At 42.6% G+C, this 20,667-nt stretch overlaps 1 protein-coding gene across 2 annotated transcripts in view; it reads left to right on the top strand.

Annotated features, from left to right (window-relative positions):
• Nucleotides 1-20,667, top strand: part of clic1 (chloride intracellular channel 1) — a 40,992-nt gene that overhangs the window by 16,265 nt on the left and 4,060 nt on the right. The window contains exons 2-5 of one of the 2 annotated variants that reach the window (XR_007926499.1): nt 3,015-3,124; nt 17,906-18,031; nt 18,161-18,267; nt 19,480-19,538. Coding sequence is in view for 1 of the 2 variants with exons in the window: in XM_051872898.1 (XP_051728858.1) it covers nt 3,015-3,124; nt 17,906-18,031; nt 18,161-18,267 (343 nt within the window). In the remaining variant the exon portion in view is untranslated. The remainder of the gene's footprint in view (nt 1-3,014; nt 3,125-17,905; nt 18,032-18,160; nt 18,268-19,479; nt 19,539-20,667) is intronic. The other variant, XM_051872898.1, reaches the window with a different exon arrangement.

Raw genomic sequence — 20,667 nt, 5'->3', positions numbered from 1 at the left:
TCAGGGAGGACGAGGAGCAGGTCCTGTTAGTTGCGCCCTATTGGCCCAACCGGACCTGGTTCCCGGAATTTTCACTCCTCGCGACAGCCCCTCCCTGGCCCATTCCTCTGAGGAAGGACCTTCTTTTTCAGAGACGGGGCACACTTTGGCACCCGCATCCAGACCTCTGGAAACTCCATGTCTGGTCCCTGGACGGGACTCGGAGGTTCTAGGTGACTTACCCCCGAGGTACTTAACACCATCACTTCGGCACGTGCACCGTCTACAAGACGTGCTTACGCCTTGAAGCGGAACCTGTTCGTCGAGTGGTGCTCTTCTCGCCGGGAAGACCCCCGAAGATGCTCGATCAGATGCCATTGAGATGCCGCTGCTATTTCCGCATACCATGACCACATAGATGGCAAATCCGTTGGTAAGCACGACCTGGTCGTCAGGTTCCTTAGGGGGGCGAGACAGTTAAATCCTCCTCAACCCCCCTCCTTACCCTCTTGGGACCTTGCTCTGGTGCTAAGAGCATTCCAGAATGCTCCCTTTGAGTCCTTGCAGTCAGCAGACTTAAAGATTCTGTCTATGAAGACTTTGCTGCTGGTTGCATTGGCCTCCATCAAGAGGGTAGGGGACCTGCAGGCATTTTCGGTCGACGAATCGTGCCTTGAGTTCGGGCCAGGTGACAGCTACTTGGTACTGAGACCCCGGCCTGGCTATGTGCCCAAGGTTCCTACCACTCCCTTCAGGGACCAGGTAGTGAGCCTGCAAGCGCTGCCCCCGGAGGAGGCAGACCCAGCCCTGGCTTTGCTCTGTCCAGTTTGCGCTTTGCGACTGTACATACACAGAAACCAAAGCTTCAGGACCTCAGACCAGCTCTTTGTCTGTTACGGAGGCCAGCAGAAGGGAAAGGCTGTCTCCAAGCAGAGGATGGCCCACTGGATAGTGGACGCCATCACCTTGGCTTACCAAGCTCAAGGCGTGCCCTGCCCGCTCAGGTTGCATGCTCACTCCACGAGAGGTGTCGCATCGTCCTGGGCGCTGGCTCGTGGCGCCTCGCTGGCAGACATTTGTAGAGCTGCGGGCTGGGTGACACCTAACACGTTCGCTAGATTCTATAGCCTTTGTGTCGAGCCGGTCTCCTCCCGTGTTCTCACCTCTGGTCAGAGACATGGAGAGGCCCCGGCTTAGTGTCGGCTTGCTGCGTTTACATGCGCCTTTACTCCAGAGAGTCCCTACAAGGCAGACCCTGTTGAGTCCTCCGATCTCCCTTTGGCAGCCGACGTGGCGGAGCGTCTGGCGCTAGGCCTATACTCCGTTGTATCCTTGAGAACCGGGTTTAGGCTGGGTACCATATGTGTGACCCTACAGGGATTCCATATGTCTAGTTCCACGGTTGCTCCTAAACGAAGCCCGTGTCTTCCCTCTGGGAGAACCCACCTCTCATCGAGTTGGAGTCACCCCAGTTCTTCCATATATAGTACAGCCCTACGGGGTTAGTCCATATGTACTTCTCCACAGAACTCCTTCGGGGAAGGATGTGGCTTCCGCAGCGTTTCTTTCCCAGCGAAAGGGTACGCTTTCCCAGCGTTATCCAATAGTCTCACTGAATGGGTTTTGGGGAACAGCAGTGATCGACACTCTCTGTGTTAGCCCTGTCCCACCGTCCTTAGGCAAGGGGGTTCAGGTGGCTTACAACAGAGCGCTGGAAGGGGGCAGCTCCTGTGGCGCTTTGGTAGGGATTCCTATTCGTCGGTCTGTCCGACGTACGTCGAACGTGACCAACTGAATGGGAACGTCTCGGTTACAAAGGTAACCCTCGTTCTCTGAAGGAGGGAACGGAGACGTATGTCCCGTCACCACAGTCGTTGTACCCCGCTGATGCTGCCGCCTAACCGGTTCGGCTCCTCAGCGAAAACCTGAAGACGCAACGCACCTGCTGCTCATTATGTACCCGCGCTGCGAGGCGAGCAGCTGCTGCATATGATTGCATGCCAATGTGCATTGGCTCATTTTAGTTACACTCGAAGTAGATTGGCCTCTCTAGCGAGATTCCTGTTCGTCGGTCTGTCCGATGTACGTCTCCGTTCCCTCCTTCAGGGAACGAGGGTTACCTTTGTAACCGAGACGTTCACTTGGTCCGCTCAAAGTCAAGCTGGATTTTCTTCTTAGCGTCAGGTTGAGCGGTCCATCTTTCACTGTTTTCCATGTTTGTAGAGTTAGTTCGTGGAGTAAATATATAGGCTGTGTACACGGCTTTTTAAAAATGTCAGGTGCTGGTGTTTCGCGTGCGTTTGACATATCAGTGTACACCTACTTCACTGGTAGCTCCTTTTATGCTGGGTTAGACCTTTTACATTCTGAAGTAGTCGTGATTCGCCTCTCGCAACGTAACTTGCTCTAAACATACCTCTTAAATACAAAGAATAATGTAAGTGGATATTTTTCCTTGTAATCGCAGCTTTGAACGATTATGAAATCGTGGCATCCGTAATCGTAATAGTGATTAGAAATTCGATTAATTGTGCAGTCCTACCTGATGGGGAGTATGTTGTTCAGTGTAGCTATTAATAATGGTTGTTATTGGGAAATAACCACCTTGGAATGTTGTGACTGACCAATCAGAGTCCAGCATTCCAGTGAGCCGTGTAATAATTTACAATAATGTATATCTTTAAAAAGCAATGCAGTTGATTAGCCAAAACATTAAGTATGCTGTCTTTATACTCTTTTTGTTTGAATGCATAAGATTATATATTAAATAGGCTATCCATGTGCTCTCAGAAGAATTAACTTGCTGTCACAGAGAAAGCTTGATGTAAATAATTAAGTACTAATTGTCTAAGTATCTAATTACTGCAAACTCACATTCATAATTTGGGTACAATATGATTCCATGCCATGCCTCTGTACAATTTGCAAAAACAAAAATCAAGTACTTTTTTGTGATTACGTGTAAGCATAATTTGGGGCTACACAGTCATTTAGAAACCTGTAGTGATTCTCTGTGTTTGTATATGTGTGTGTAGGCAGGAAGTGATGGTCAGAGTATTGGGAACTGTCCATTCTCTCAGCGGCTCTTCATGGTCCTGTGGCTGAAAGGTGTGACCTTTAATGTGACTACTGTTGACATGAAGAGGTTAGTGATTCTGTGCAACTCATGCAGACATTCACAAACCTAAAGCAGTTGAATAAAGTTATCATTTCAAATATGCAGTGAAACCTAGCATATTACTGTTTCAATCCAGTAGTAACTGGATTATGACGATGCCATCATGAAATAAATAAAAAAATTGCAATGAATTGTTCATCTGTCTGCATTTATTAGTCATCATTTATCTGTGAAATAAATCTGTGATCATTATCCACAAATATCAAAAATATGTCACTATTCTTTGGATCTACAGTCATTGTTCTATAATGTCCGAATCAAGATGGTGACATCTTTAGTCCAGCCCCTAGGCTGCATTTACACTGGCACAAAAAAAATCTGATTTTTGGCTCACATCTGACACAGATCGGGATTTGTTGCACACATGTAAACACAAAAATCTGCACAATATCAGATTTTTTCGCATCCAATCTAAGCCACTTCCAAATGTGGTTTTAAATCAGATACATATATGATATCTGCACATGCGACCTACGTCTAAACACGCATATCTGATTCCCTTTGGAATTCCAAGGCGAGGGCGGCACGTTTGCTCACTAAAAGGTAGCTTTTATGTTGTATTATGAAGCAGACGTGCCTGTATGCACTCTCACTAAAAATTTGCATCTTTATTATTGAGGTGGGAACTTTACGTCTATCTATTTTTTCCTTAAAAGAAATTGCGTGCACACACACACAAATTCAGCAGCTGAATTTCAACCTCTGCCCGGTTAATTTAAAAGAGACTGCTGTGTTTTTTGTTTTTTATAAACCGAAAGCTTCACTGGGTAGGCTTCTCTCTCTCTCTCTCTCTCTCTCATTATCATTATATTCGAATTCATTCAAATAAATGTAATCTTACCTGCTACTGTATTTAACTTCAGAATTCTAGATCTAATGACTGTAGATAAAATAAACGCAAATTATCTTTATTTTCCAGTCTATATTCAAGTTGCACATCCATTCTGCGCCTGCGTAAGATGAAATACCTTTCCGTACCAGCAGGTGGCAGTAGCTGAACAGCCAATTAGAATGATCAGATGGCCTGACGGACCGACAAGCTTCGACGCCGATTCAACATGTTGAATCCAGAATATCCATAATTAGATGCATGCATTAAACATACACAGATACATCATGCTCTTTCAAACAGCACCTGTCGCGTGCCCTTATATTTTTTGAGCTAACTGCATTTTAGTGTAACTTCCAAAAACAATACTGGCCAAAGAATCGGATATGGAGCATTAAGACCTGCTGTGTAAATGCAGCTCTAGTTACCTTTATCTGGATGACATGCGTCACTCACGGCAAGATGGCAGCGGCAGCCGGGAGGCATTGAGTATACCTCACGGAGCGTCTCTTGAAGACTCCTGTGGCGATTTATTGTTTTATCCGCGGCAAAGTGTGCTTATCGTTGGCATTCTACTGTGATCGTGCTTCCTGGATTATGCAAAGGAAAGTATTCTCGACATTATGTGACTAGCAGACAGTCGTTGAGGCGCTGCAGGGAAAACAGTAACTATGCGTTCACACCGCCTCCAGCGAGAGCGGAATGTAAAAGTCCTCCACTTGAGAGGATACCAGAGAAAGCAGAGAACAAATTGCTTAGCTGGAGAAAATAATGATAAATGTCATTAGGCTTAAATACAACTATAAATTTATATAGTAATAATATGTATGTATATAGTAAATATATAGGCATACAGCTATGCAATTTCAGACATAGCATGCAAACAATGTCAGACACCTTGGTCCATGCATCATTTTTCTTATTCATGCCCCTGTACGCAAAAAGGGACACACGTCGTATATTATTGGAAAACACGCCACAGCAATTATCCACCTCTCCTCCATTTTGCTTGGGAACTAATGTTTGGTCGGAACCAAAGTTTACACGACTGCGTTCTCTGGAATCCTTTTAAGCGGAGGACCTCTACATTTTGATTGGTTGCCGCCGAACCGCGTCGTAGCTCATTACCATAAAGTTCACTTCAACTCTCCTCGATGCCCACACCGTCCAACTTCCTGTCACTTTGGCGCTCTCGCCAGCGGCGGTGTGAATGCACAGTAATGCGAGTGTGTAATTCCAAATCCTGAACTGGATTGATGGAGTGGGAGCCTCTAGCCTTGTATATACAGTGCATCCGGACAGTATTCACAGCGCTTCACTTTTTCCACATTTTGTTATGTTACAGCCTTATTCCAAAAGGGATTAAATTCATTATTTTCCTCAAAATTCTACAAACAATACCCCATAATGACAACGTGAAAGAAGTTTGTTTGAAATCTTTGCAAATGTATTAAAAATAAAAAATGAAAAAAATCACATGTACATAAGTATTCACAGTCTTTGCCATGACACTCAAAATATAAGGTGCATCCTGTTTCCACTGATCATCCTTGAGATCATCCATTCAAGTTTCTACAACTTGAATGGAGTCTACCTATGATAATTTCAGTTGATTGGACATGATTTGGAAAAGCACTCACCTGTCAATATAAAGGTCCCACAGTTAACAGTGCATGTCAGAGCACAAACCAAGCCGTGAAGTCCAAGGAATTGTCTGTAGACCTTTGAGACAGGATTGTATCGAGGCATAAATCTGGGAAAGGGTACAGAAAAATTTCTGATGAAACAAAGATTGAACTCTATGGCCTGAATAGCAAGCGTCATGTCTGGAGGAAACCAGTCACCACTCATCATCTGGCCAATACCATCCCTACAGTGAAGCACGGTGGTGGCAACATCATGCTGTGGGGATGACAGCGGCAGGAACTGGGAGACTAGTCAGGATCGAGGGAAAGATGAATGCAGCAATGTATAGAGACATCCTTGATGAAAACTGCTCCAGAGCACTCTGGACCTCAGACTGGGCCGAAGGTTCATCTTCCAACAGGACAACGACCCTAAGCACACAGCCAAGCTAACAAAGGAGTGGCTACGGGACAACTCTGTGAATGTCCTTGAGTGGTCCAGCCAGAGCACAGACTTGAACCCTGAATGAACATCTCTGGAGAGATCTGACAATGGCTGTGCACCGATGCTCCGCATCCAACCTGATGGAGCTTGAGAGGTCCTGCAAAGAAGAATGGGAGAAACTGCCCAAAAATAGGTGTGCCAAGCTTGTAGTATCATACTTAAAAAGACTTGAGGCTGTAATTGGTGCCAAAGGTGCTTCAACAAATTAGCAAAGGTTGTGAATACTTATGTATGTATGTGTTTCCAGATACACTGTACTAATGCCTAAAAAGTCCTGGAAAGTGTGTAGCAGACTATTAAAAAAGAAGTTGTGAGTACAATTCAGCCTGCTGTGGATGACTGTTTGACTTGACTGTTGACTGTTTTTGATTGGGGGGAATTTAATTTTTTTTTTTTTATGTTACATAAAAGTGGTACCCCAGATGGGACTCAAATATTAAACTTGTGAGGAGGAAAATACACTCAAATAAAACCACACTTCATCATTCATTATTCACCTCATATCTCAGACCCCCATTATCACCTTCATTTCAGCCCTCATTAGGAGTAACTGGATTCACAGACACTCTGACACTTCAGCAATTGAGTGAAATAACCAGAACACAATACCAGAGTCTGAAGGACACCTTTTTCACTGAAATTGGACAGATGAAACATGCTGTAGATACTTCCACTTTGAATGTGGATACTGCATCTGCAAAACAAACAACAGAAATAAAACAGCTTATGAGTAACTACTGCATAACTACTGCATTGTTGACTAAAGAATCGTTATACAGAGGTATTGAAGGATTTCAATGCAGTCATAGAACCAATGGCTAATACTCTGGATCTCATTCAAAAGGCCACTGATCAATGCACTCAACAAATAAACACTTTTATTGCTCAGACAAGTTCAAATAGCAATTTAGAGGACTAACTCCATCAGTGCACGCAACATTTTAATAAATAAGCTCTGGACCAGGAAGCCCTCAAGTCATCACAGCAGAGTTCAGTGAAAGCAAATGCTTCTGTGCAAACAAGTATGTCACCATCCCCTTCTGCTGTGGTGGAAACTCTGGTGGTGAATACCAGATTACAGTGACTCAATTTAACATTTCATTATGGACTGGGTGATTCTGAGTTTAATCCCACAAATGAATCTGTTACCACTGAAGGTAGATGACGTTTTTTGGGGAAACAGCCCATTAAAATCCAGTTTCCTTGATTTGGTTGACTAGAAAACTGTAATGATCCTTTGATCTTTTTGGAGAAATGTTATGATTTCATGGCTCTTCACCCCCTTTCAGATGAAGAATAGCAACCCTCAGGAATGTGCTCCATGGAACAGACTGGTGGGATGTTGCTCGACTTGAAACAACCACTTAGCAGCAGGGCCTTCTCTAGGCATGGGCACAGGTGGGCTGAGCCTACCCAAACTTCTGCCTTGCCCACCCAATCAGAATTTAGGTACAGATAGCATAAATTTTTTATGATTTGTCCATTTATTAAAAACACTGAAGTGGGCAGTGTGTTGACGAATGATGTAGAATACCCAACCAATAAAAAAATAACAAGAAAATTGCAGTAGGCTATTTTTCTTTTCTTAGCTGAAAGTATATGGCGAGGCGCGTTATACACTCACGCACCTCAGTGTGTAGCGGAAAAGCAGAGGCTGAAAATCACACAAGCCAAAACGAGCAGAAAAATTTGCATGCTAAAGTGTGAATTACGGGGTGTTGTTGCCTAAAGCACTTGTAAATATTAATATATACATTTATAGCTCTGATTGATTTTAAAGTGTCATTTGGCTGCCGGCGCATACTAAAATGGGTCGTATGAGCAGTTAAAATTAATTCAAGAATGTGCTTTTATTGCATGGACGGAACAAGAACATAATGTAAGTGTTTAAAATGCATATGCATTGGTCATTTGAAACCTTGTGTGGTGTAGAATAAACAACAGGGCAAGCATGCAGTGAACAACTCTCTGTTTACTCTTACTCTCCAAACTCTTACACACACAGAACTAGGCAGAACCAATCACGCATAGCTCAATCAGACATGCATTGTGATCACAGAACAGTCTCTCTTTTTCATAAACAGTGCTTTTCCACCCTCTAGTGGACACAACATCCCCCCACCTCCCTCCCTCCCATGGTCTCTTTAAACATGGAAGGTCGCAACAAAGTCTTTCAAGTGACATGGCCGGGATCTGGAATGCACCGGTCGTGGGAAGGAAAAGTCCTGACATTGGCCTGAAGGGCCCGGAGACTGTGGGGCCTGTGAAGTTAAGGGCAGGGTAAGGGAAAGAGGGGGTGGGGGCAAAGAGGGGTCTAAGTCTTGCCTGCCAATCTGAGGTGTTGCGGTTTCCCGTTCCAGTGGGAGGAAGATATGTGGCAGATTTCCACTGCTTTGTGGGCAGACTGGGGTAGGTGCAGCTACTTTACAAAGATGACTAGCGTGTCATCGGGTACCATCCTCCAGGAGATAAGATGCCCTGCCAATGTGACGAGTAACCAACAAGGGGGTAGACCAGAACGAGGCCAGTTTATTCCTCCTGTGTGGTCTGCAAACTCTCACCCAGTCCTGAACTGCAATATCTGACTCTTTGGCACATTGGAGCCTGTCAAATCTCTGTTTCATCCGGCGCTACTGGCGAGTGATGTGGGTTTTAACCCCAAGGGGGGGTCCCTTGGGTGTGGAGGGGCGGAGTCTGTCCAGCGGCAAAGTGAGTTCCCTGCCCAACTTTAGGAAGGCAGGGGAGACCCCAGTGGTGCTATGCCACGAGGCCTGGTAGTGTAGCAATGTCAGGCGAATGACTTGGTTGAAAGAGCACCCTTGTGCCAGGTGTGCCCTAAGGTCATTTTTCAAAGACTGGTGGAAACGTTCCACTCCCCCATTGGCCTGGGGGTGGTAAAGGGTGGTGTGGATTTGTTGGATACCTTTGTTCTCCAGGTAAGAAGAGAAGTCTACTGAGACGAACTGATGGCCGTTATCCATTGTAATAGTTTGTAGAAGGCCCCAACGGGAGAACAGTGAGTCCAGAAAGTTCACGATGACTTGAGTGGTGACTGAGCTGGTGGTGGTTAGTTCTGGCCATTTGGAGTGCAAATCATATGCTACCACAAGATATCGCTGGTTGTAGGGAACCCCATGAAATTCACTGCAGATATCCATCTGCAGGTGCTGCCAAGGACGAGTAGGCCAGGTCAGGGGTCGGAGGGGCAGGGGAGGTAGGTTGCCCGTTTTTCCACAGAGAGAAGATAGGGTCCTGCTCTGAAGCAGTTTTAAGCTCCTGTAGTGATACCACGCACTGCAGAGGTGTGTGTAGCAGCTGGATGATGTCTGTTTCAGGGCTAAAGTCTTCTGTTATCTCTGGAGATGGGACAGAGCGAGACAAATGGTCAGCCACCATGTTTTCACGACCTGGTGTGAACTGAAGGCTGTAATTATACTGACGGAGCCGGTCATACCAGCGGTGTAGTCTCAGTGGTCTGTGACCTGTTCCTGACCTTGCCAGCAGTGCCACTAAGGCATGATGATCTGTCCTCAGAGTGAAATGGCGGCCATACAAGTACAGGTGCCATCTTTCACATGCCCATAGGCATGTCAGCGCTTCCTGTTCACCCACTGAATATCGTTGCTCTGTTGGGTTAAGGGCCCGAGAGGCAAAGGCCTTTCTGCGCCTTCTGTACCTGTGACAATACAGTTCCGATGGCTGTGGCAGATGCATCGCAGGTGACCATTGTTTTACAGGAGGTGCTGAAGTGTGAAAGTATGGGAGGTGAAGTGAGTTGGGCCTTGAGGGCGCGCACGGCCTCCATACATGCCTGCGTCCACACCCAGGGCTCATCTTTCCGGAGTAATTGCTGCAGTGGGGCAGTAGTGGCCGAATACTGAGGCAGAAACTTTAAGTAGTAGCCTGTCATCCCTAGAAAGGAAGCCTTGGGGATGGACTGAATGGCCTCCACATTAGACTGGAGTGGGGAAATGCCCTGTGTTGACAACTTGAACCCCACAAACTCGATGACGGGTACAGCAAAAAGGCATTTTACGCCATTTAAATTTAGCCTGTGCTTGCTGAGTGCATCAAAAACCCTGTTGAGGTGCTCATCATGAGTGTGCATTGTGGGTCCATGCACGACAATGTCGTCAAGGTAGATGACGACGCCTGGTATTCCCGCTAGCACAGAGGTCATGACCTTTTGGAAACAGGAAAGGGCGGAGCTAAGGCCGAAAGCCATCCTAGTATAACGAAAATCTCCCTCATGTGTCACAAAAGTCGTCAGATTTCTGCTGTCAGCATGGAGGGGCACCTGCAGATAGCCTTCTCTTAGGTCCAGCTTAGAAAACACTGTGGAATCATAGAATTGAGCCGTGAGTTCCTCCGTCATTGGTAGCGGGTACTTATCTGGAACAACTGCCTTATTGACTTGCCGCAAGTACAAGCAGATGCACAGAGCACCAGATTTTTTAGTGGCCACCACCAGGTTTGAGACCCAGGGCAACGCATCCACATGCTCAATGATGCCTGCTCGCAGCAGGCGCTGTAGTTCCGTTGACACCCCCTCCCGCAGGGCCAGGGGAATACGGCGTAGTGGCTGAATGACAGGGCTGACAGTATGGTCAATGAGAGGCTGGTGCATGAATGAGGTGAGGCAGCCCAGCCCATCAAACAGCGTTGGCCGCTGTTGCTGCCATATTGCGGTCACAGCCAGGATAGCAGCGGGCGAACCCCAGCACGGTGAACAAGTCCAGTCCCATTAAATTTGCTCCTTTGCAGGCCACTTGGAAGATAAATGAGGGCAATGTCTTTGCACCGTAGCGCACAGTCAATTTAAGTGAACCCACTGGGGGACACACTGGCCCCCGTATCCAAAAGTAGTGGAACACTCACATTATTCAGGGTGACAGTGCATGATCTGAATGGCACAAGACCTGAAGTTACATTGTGGATGATGGCAGGTGGGAACTGGCTGGTGCGAATCTGTGGTTTAGTTGGGGCTGAACGGCAGACACTAGCAAAATGATTTTTTTTTCCACAATTATGGCATGTCTGGCCCTGGGTTAGACAGTTTTGGGCTCTGGTGAAATGAGAACGAGATCCACAATTAACACAGGGCTGTTGTTGATGTGGTTGTCTACGCTGTTGCCACGTGAGTTGCATTACTGAGTCAGGGGCATCTGCAGCCACTTCTGCACCCCAGTCGGATGGCTGCTGGGCTGGTGAAGTTGTTTCCATAAATGTCAATTGGCTGTGTGTTGACTTATTTTGATTTGTGAGAGTAGCCACACATTCAGCAGCGCTTTCCACTTGAAATGCTAGTTACTTTAAAGAGGGAGGATTACATTCTTCTCAAAATAGTTTATTAAAGGGGTGTTTTGTAAAATGTTCTGGTTGATCCCCTAAGAAAATATTTAATTTTTTTTTCAGTTTTTAGAAACATCATTAGATCACTAAGCTATAATGACAATTTGGGTGGATTGGGTGATTTCCACTCTAAGAGAATTCTCCTTCTAGCTATTAATGTTGCAAAAGCCAAGGCATTCTCTTTATCTTTACAAACCCGATTCCAAAAAAGTTGGGACACTGTACAAATTGTGAATAAAAAAGGAATGCAATAATTTACAAATCTCATAAACTTATATTTTATTCACAATAGAATATAGATAATATATCAAATGTTGAAAGTGAGACATTTTGAAATGTCATGCCAAATATTGGCTTGTTTTGGATTTCATAAGAGCTACACATAAAAAAAGTTGGGACAGGTAGCAATAAGAAGCCAGAAAAGTTAAATGTACATATAAGGAACAGCTGGAGGACCAATTTGCAACTTATTAGGTCAACTGGCAACATGATTGGGTATAAAAAGAGCCTCTCAGAGTGGCAGTGTCTTTCAGAAGTCAAGATGGGCAGAGGATCACCAATTCCCCCAATGCTGCAGCGAAAAATAGTGGAGCAATATCAGAAAGGAGTTTCTCAGAGAAAAATTGCAAAGAGTTTGAAGTTATCATCATCTACAGTTCATAATATCATCCAAAGATTCAGAGAATCTGGAACAATCTCTGTGCATAAGGGTCAAGGCCGGAAAACCATACTGGATGCCCGTGATCTTCGGGCCCTTAGACGGCACTGCATCACAATCAGGAATGCTACTGTAATGGAAATCACAACATGGTCTCAGGAATACTTCCAGAAAACATTGTCGGTGAACACAATCCATTGTGCCTAAAACTCTATAGGTCAAAAAAGAAGCCATATCTAAACATGATCCAGAAGCGCAGGCGTTTTCTCTGGGCCAAGGCTCATTTAAAATGGACTGTGGCAAAGTGGAAAACTGTTCTGTGGTCAGACAAATCAAAATTTGAAGTTCTTTTTGGAAAACTGGGACGCCATGTCATCCGGACTAAAGAGGACAAGGACAACCCAAGTTGTTATCAGCGCTCAGTTCAGAAGCCTGCATCTCTGATGGTATGGGGTTGCATGAGTGCGTGGGCAGCTTACACATCTGGAAAGGCACCATCAATGCTGAAAGGTATATCCAAGTTCTAGAACAACATATGCTCCCATCCAGACGTCGTCTCTTTCAGGGAAGACCTTGCATTTTCCAACATGACAATGCCAGACCACATACTGCATCAATTACAACATCATGGCTGCGTAGAAGAAGGATCCGGGTACTGAAATGGCCAGCCTGCAGTCCAGATCTTTCACCCATAGAAAACATTTGGCGCATTATAAAGAGGAAGATGCGACAAAGAAGACCTAAGACAGTTGAGCAACTAGAAGCCTGTATTAGACAAGAATGGGACAACATTCCTATTCCTAAACTTGACCAACTTGTCTCCTCAGTCCCCAGATGTTTGCAGACTGTTATAAAAAGAAGAGGGGATGCCACGAAGTGGTAAACATGGCCTTGTCCCAACTTTTTTGAGGTGTGTTGATGCCATGAAATTTAAAAACAACTTATTTTTCCTTTAAAATGATACATTTTCTCAGTTTAAACATTTGATATGTCATCTATGTTGTATTCTGAATAAAATATTGAAATTTGAAACTTCCACATCATTGCATTCCTTTTTTATTCACAATTTGTACAGTGTCCCAACTTTTTTGGAATCGGGTTTGTAGTTATTTGAACATTGTCTCCTGTGACACCAAACAGAGCCATTATTGGGTTAGGGTGAATTCTTAATTTAAAAGCTGAGTTTAAGATCTCAAAAACTGAAAACCAAAATTGTCTCAGTTTAGAGCATGACCAGAACATATGGGCTAGATCTGCCTTTGGTGCATTGCAACGGTCACATGTTTCATCTATATTTGGGTACATTTTAGCCAACTTGGTTTTACTATAATGAATACGGTAGAGAACTTTCATCTGAATCAGATTGAGTCTTACACAAGATGAAGTCCCATTTACTCTGTCTACAACTTTATCCCAGGTGTCTTCGGATATGTCAATTCCCAATTATACCCATTCAGCTTTGATCTTTTTTTTATTGATATATTTTGGAGTGACATGATCAGGTTGTATATTTTTTAAATGAATCCCTTAAGGTACGAAGGGACCGTCAGAACTAAATCCAGTCGTGACTCAGAAGACAGTTGAGGAAACCCAGAGCAGTGGGCTTGGATAAAGTGACGAACTTGAAGATATAGAAAAAAATCAGAGTTTTGAAGATTACATTTTTTAACAAGATCATTGTAATTAGCAAAAATATTATCAATAAAAAAGTCACTGCATTCCACTAGGCCCAGGTGCTGCCATTGCTTGAAAGTAGAATCTATCTTGGCAGCTGGGAAAAGATGATTATTGCATATGGGGTTTTCCAAGGAAAAGTCTGTGAGTTGAAATACTTGTCTAAACTGATTATATATTTTAAGAGTCGTAATTACTACTGGGCTTGAGGAGAATTGCTATGTTGAGAATGGTGACTTCATTGTGATCAGCACAGCAAGTGATGTTGACTTGCACAATTTAGCCTCCGCTGCACACCTATCTGTATGTGGAGACTGAAACCAATAAACAACTTTTTGTAAATTTGCTGCCCAAAAATAATTTAACAAATTCGGGAGATCCCCGAAATTTTCACAATTTCAGAAATACAAGACAGTGGGTTAGTTATATATAATAATAGATCATCGGCATATAAAGAAACTTAATACTCAACACCCATTCTTTTAATACCACTAATAGACTGTGACGATCTGAGTACTGAAGATAGTGGCTCTATAGCCAAAATAAATAGTAAAGGGCTAAGGGGACAACCTTGCCGTGTGCCTCTGGAAAGAAAGAAATATTGAGAGCATATCTTATTTGTGACTATGGATGCTTTTGGTTGATGATAAAATAGGCAAATTCAGGAAATGAATTTTGAGCCGAATCCAAATTTGTCTAACACAGAAAATAGATAGTTCCATTTGACTCTATCAAATGCTTTCTCTGCGTCAAGAGAAATAATCACTTCAGGACTACTCTCTGACGCAGAAGAATACACAACATTAAGAAGTTTTCGAATATTGATGAAGGAGTGACGCCCCTTAATGAAGCCCATCTGGTCTTGTGAAATAATATCTGGAATTATATGCTCTATTCTAGAGGCCAATATTTCAGATAACATTTTTACATCTACATTTATTAAGGATATCGGTCTATAGGAACTGCAATCCAGGGCGTCTTTATCTGGCTTCAAAAAAACTGTGATATGGGCCTGTGTAAGACTTGATGGCAATGTCGCTTGTTCAAGAGAGTGATTGAACATACTAAGAAGTAAAGGGGACAATTTTGAGGAGAATTTTTTATAGAACTCGACAGGAAACCCATCTGGTCCCGAAGCTTTACCACTCTGCATGACTTTAATTGAATCCTCTATCACTTGAAGTTGTAAAGTTTTATACAGATTACTCTTATGATCTTGTTTAACTGAGGGTAAGTTTACATGAGCCAGGAATGTTGACATAAAAGCCTCATCATGTGGAAATTTGGGAGTATATAAATCTGAGTAGGTTTTTTTTGAAAAGTAGAATTAATTTCTTGGGGATCCACTGTAATTTCTTGACATGTTTTTCTAATCTTCGGAATAAGCTGGGATGCTGATTTACTTTTTAACTCTTTGGTGAGAAGACAAGGGTGTTCATCATTATTAATACTACTGAGCAACCTGTTGATTAGCACATTTAAATAAAGTGCATTATGTAACAGACCTAAAACAGACCTATCACTTAAAGTGTTTTAACCCTGATATCAAATGTAGGATCTATAACATACTAAATTAATTATGAAAATAGGCCATTGCAATTGTCAACGCAGAGGGAAACATAAACCACCCTAAAAATAAGTGCACTTAAAAAAGAGTATACTGAAATGTAAAATAGGTTTTCCAGTCACTGTAATGTCTTAGGCCTACCTAGTAGTCAACATGTCTCTTCTGTAATTCACAATATTGCTGCCATAATATCAAGGTTTATTCACGTGTGGCAATCCGCTGATCATAGAACTGCTGAGCTTTATCCGGCGTATTGAAAAGCAGAGTTTCGTCCTCAAAACGAATTCGTAGTTTTGCTGGATAAAGCAACTGGAATCGTACATCCTTCTGGTACAGCAACTGTTTGACGTTTTTAAAAGTGGCGCGCTTTCTGGCGAGATCGGCAGGTATGTCAGGATAGATCCTCAGAGTATTTTGTCTCGTGTTGTCTGGCCCATCTAAGCGCTTTTTCCTTCTCTTGGAATTTGTGAAAACACACAACCAGTGGGTGAGGAGGTCAGCCTTCCTGTGGTTTTGGGCCCAAAGATCGGTGTGCTCGTTCCAATTCGGGAGGCTTTTCAAAAACATCTGGACACATGACTTCCATTAACATTTCGGACACGAACTTGATTGAAGACTGGCCTTTCTTGCTGTTCTCCGGAACACTTAAGATCCTGAGATTTGATCTCCATGACCGGTTTTCCAAGTCATCAACTCGATCCAGAAGTGTCGTGTTTTGCTCTTTCAGAGTTTTGATAGTTATTTCGGCCGCGGCCAGCGCAGTGAAGTTATCGCCCGTGAGTGTCTCTGTAGCACACAAGCAGGACTGGAAGCTTGCCAAAGTCTCCGTTAAAGCATTAACCGATGCTTGAAGCGGCACCATCGACTCTTGAATCAGAGTTGAGATGTCCTCTTTTATCAAAGCTTGTTGCTTTGTTAGCTCCGTTACAAGCTGGCTCATGGAGACACCGTCATTATCTGAACAGGCTTCTTCAGTCTTCCTTGTGCTAGCCATCGTGGCTAACTTGCTAGCTACACTGGTTCTTGTTGTTGGCAGGGCATTTGCTACTTGTTTGTTCTTACTCATCTTGTTGTATCCGTGCGACTGCACCACTTTAACACTTATGAAAAGGATTGTTAGCTTAAATGGCACTAATAAATTGTATTTTATCGGAAACTGCCGGGAGCTCTGCCGACACGCGTCTGCACCTCACATTGCCAAACTGGAAGTCCTGCAGCCATTGTTTTATCCATTGCAAATTGTGCTTATCATCAGAGTTTTACTGTGATCACGCTTCCTGGATTTTGCAAAGGAAAGTATCCTTGACATTATGTGACTAGCAGACAGTAGTTGAGACGCTGCATGGAAAACAGTAATGCAAGTGTGGAGTTCCAAAACCTGAACTGGCTCAACTGTTGACAGTTTTGATAGGGGGATTTTTTTTTTTTTTTTTTGACTATTTGAACTCTTTTTGGTGCTGATTATTTATTGTTTGGGTTAATTGGTAACACTTTACAATAAGGCTCATTAGTTAAACATTAGTTAATGTATTAACTAACATGAACTAACCATGAGCAATGCATTTGTTACTGTATTTACTGATCTTCGTTAACATTAGTTAATGAAAATACATTTGTTCATTGTTTGTTCATGTTAGTTTACAGTGCATTAACTAATGTTAACAAGATTTTAATAATGTATTAGTAAATGTTGAAATTAACATTAATTAACATGAAATTAAGATTAATAAAAGCTGTATAAGTGCAGTTCATTATTAGTTCATGTTAACTAATGTAGTTAACTAATGTTAACAAATGAACCTTATTGTAAAGTGTTAATGATTAATTGATTGCCTTCTGGACTGGACTAATTTTCTTTCTTTTTTGTAGCCTATTTTGTGGCTGGACAATTTTGAACTAATTTTTCTTTTTCTTTTTTTTCTTTCCTCTCTAGCTAAAAGTCAATTTTGGGAAACTTGAATTTGTTGAATTTTGAATATACAGATTTGAATGCAATTCCATATCTGAGTCTTGTTGTGTTGTTTTCTATTTAAGAGTGATTATTGTTGGTATTATTGCATTGATTGCTGGTGTAAAATCCTCATCTCATAAAGTTACTGGTTTTGTGTAAGACAAATTAGACTACACAATATCTTTGTATGTTTTCTTTACTTGAGACTTACACAATGATCTCAAACTTAAACTAATGACAGAAATCCTGTCTGGCACCCCATTATAAAAAAAATAAATAAATAAAAAAAATCTAGTGTGGTAAACGTTACAGTATGCTATGTTGTTGTCACAGTATTCCATTAATAAAAATTGATGGTCCAATCCAAAAAAAAAAAAAAGAAAAAAAAAAGAGATTTTCATTCACACTAAAAAATGGAAGGTCAATTTAAGTGCATTGCATTGTGGAATCTTGAGCAGTGTGCTTTTGACAAATGAAATAGGTCATCTGGGTATTGCATCCATGCACAAAATTGCCAAACTGTGCACAGTGTGCATACAGCATTTTACAAAAGTAGTGCTATTCCTCTTTCTCTGTTTTGTGACTAGGAAGCCAGACATTCTTAAAGATTTGGCCCCTGGTGCTCAGCCCCCTTTCCTGCTGTACGGCACAGAGGTGAAGACGGACACCAACAAGATAGAAGAGTTTCTGGAGGAAACCCTCTGCCCTCCTAAGTAACTGTCTTCATTAATGCACTTTATTTCCCTTCATTCTGTGGCTCCATATATCACTGTGCTTGTATTTGTATTCCGTTTCATTATGTTTACTCTCTGTCCTCTTCTTCATCCTTCTCTACAACACAGATACCCACGGCTGGCAGCTCGCAATCCTGAATCTAACACTGCTGGTCTTGATGTGTTCTCAAAGTTTTCAGCCTACATTAAGAATTCAAACCCTCAGATGAATGACAGTGAGTGCAAGAATGCTGCTATTTGTTTTCATTCATTTGTTAAAAAGATGCCCATTATTAAAGGCCCACTGAGGTGTCTTGGAACGTGCAGCATTATTCAATGTGTTGACGTAATTTCAACTGAAACAGGAACAGCCCTGCCCCTTTTTTAAAAAAGCCAATAGTGTTACTTTTATATCACAGCTCGGCCAGAGCTGTTAAACTCAGTAAAACCTCTGTTTCCTTTTAATATCTAACCGTTTATCCTCCTAATCTCCTCTATATCACTTTAAAATATAGCATTCTGTGCGGAATTTAATTGGGTCCGATAAGTTACCTTTCGTAATCTGAGCCGACTCATGGATATGATCCGCTCTGTGCTCTCGTGTCCCTGGGCCAGAGCAGACTGCTCGCGCTGTAGTGGTTCACGTTATACTAACGCGAAAACAGACTTCATTTGCATCAATGGAAATCATATTTACACTGTCTGAATCGTTCCCTATTCTCTATATAGTGCACTATGTGCCATTCACCATGTACACCATTTGATTGGACAGAAGATTTGATGAGAAGCTGAAGTGCGATGTGATGTCAAGAAAATCCGTGATCCATTTTAGTGGAAGTGAGAGACTGTACGTTTTGAATGCTCATATCTCCTAAATGCAAATTTTGTCATTGTTTTGGAGCACACCAGCTTACTCATAACATTAAGGCTAACATATTCATACTAAAAGCTAAAAAAACTTAAATTTTGATTTCAGGGGGACTTTAAGTTTCAGATGTGAGACTCACAACCAACTGACCAGCTGTAAACAGACAGTATTGTTTCATTTTGTCTGTCAAACTTAATCCAAATCTAATGTTCCTGGATTACAGAAAACATTGTTTTGTTAGCGCATGTTTCCATTGTTTCCATGTAAACATGCGCTAGCGCAGTGGTTTTCAAACCTGTCCTGGAGGCACCCCATCCCTGCACATTTTGTGTGTCTCCCTCATTTACCTGATTCAACTCATCAGCTCGTTAGTAGAGACTGCAAGAACTAAATTGGGTGTGTCTGATAAGGGAGACATACAAATTGTGCAGGGCTGGGGTGCCTGCAGGATAGGTTTGAAAACCACTGTGCTAGACGGATGTGTATGACTGTTGCACTCGCGTCTTGCTTCTTTCTCACATGAGTGCCACGTTTTTAAAATGCCATGTCAAGTTAAAATAATTTAAACTTTTACACACAGCGCCACTCATCAATGTCAGTTCCATAACAGTGGACCAATCAGATGACCGCGGAGGCGGGGTAAGCGTTGCAAGCTTTTGTTTACAGAAGTTGACATGGCACCTGTTGTATTTGAAGGCTGCATGGCAAAAGAAGAACTCATAGTGGCTGTGTCCGGATAGCCAAGTGCGATTATTTTATTTTTCCATGTCAAAAATAGTAGCTATCTATTCTGCTGTTTGGCTATTTCTGTTATTTCCGTTATTGCATCACATCTCTACACGCGACAAGATTCTAGCGACAAGCAGTTTGTCTGTCCACACCAGATGCGACGCGACTATGAGACGCGACAAAATCAATCAAAAACCACAGCCAATCAGAAGAGCGTGAGGGCGGGCTCTCTTAAGAAGCCCACAGCAGACACAATGAAATGGGTACGTTACATAGTAAAATTTATAAATATTACACCATATAAAAATTATTTAAAGTACATACGGAGTGACTAAAACAATCTTTGTCATAGAATACACTTGCTTGTTCACATTGAGTTGACAGTTTGAACGTTCATTTATTTATTTTCAAGATTTGTGGTGAATTAGCCAGTGTTGTTTTCATTACAGCTAAAAAGCTGGGAACATAGAATGATATTCAAACTCACATTAGACACTTTATCATTGCCATACTTGTTGCCATGTGTTGTTGTTCCAACTACGACGTCGCAGACAAATAGAAACCGTTTCTAAAATAGAATCGTCGCGTGTTGCCATTGCAGCTGGTTAGGACAAAAACTCAGATGCCTTTTATCACGTGTCGCGGCGTTGCCTCACATGTAGTTAGGACACAGTGTCACATTCTCCTTTGCACTTTTTAAACCATTCCTGAGCACTGCGTCTCACGTTTTTAGACACATAGAGCCAGATTTAAGCGCAAACCCTCTTTTGGTGTTAAAAACTATTGTCGGTATTTACTAAAGATGCGCAGTATGTGAGTTTCAGTGCTGAAAATGCGTGGACTGAGTAGTTTTTGCGGTTGACCTTATTGCTGTTTGATTGGCTGAGTTTTGAGGTTTTTTTTGATTGATTGTGTTTCATCATGCCCCATTTTTTGTGTTTAATGTGGACAAACAAATTGCTTTGTTGCTGGAACCATGTCATGTTTCACCTGGTTAAGACCTGTTCATACCAAGACGATTGTTTGGTGCGACATTTCA

Source organism: Ctenopharyngodon idella, chromosome 19 (genome assembly GCF_019924925.1).
Source record: "Ctenopharyngodon idella isolate HZGC_01 chromosome 19, HZGC01, whole genome shotgun sequence".
Taxonomy (NCBI): Eukaryota; Metazoa; Chordata; class Actinopteri; order Cypriniformes; family Xenocyprididae; genus Ctenopharyngodon; species Ctenopharyngodon idella.
The sequence above is the reverse complement of the archived record's forward strand: the minus strand, read 5'-3'. Positions and strand labels throughout refer to the sequence as shown.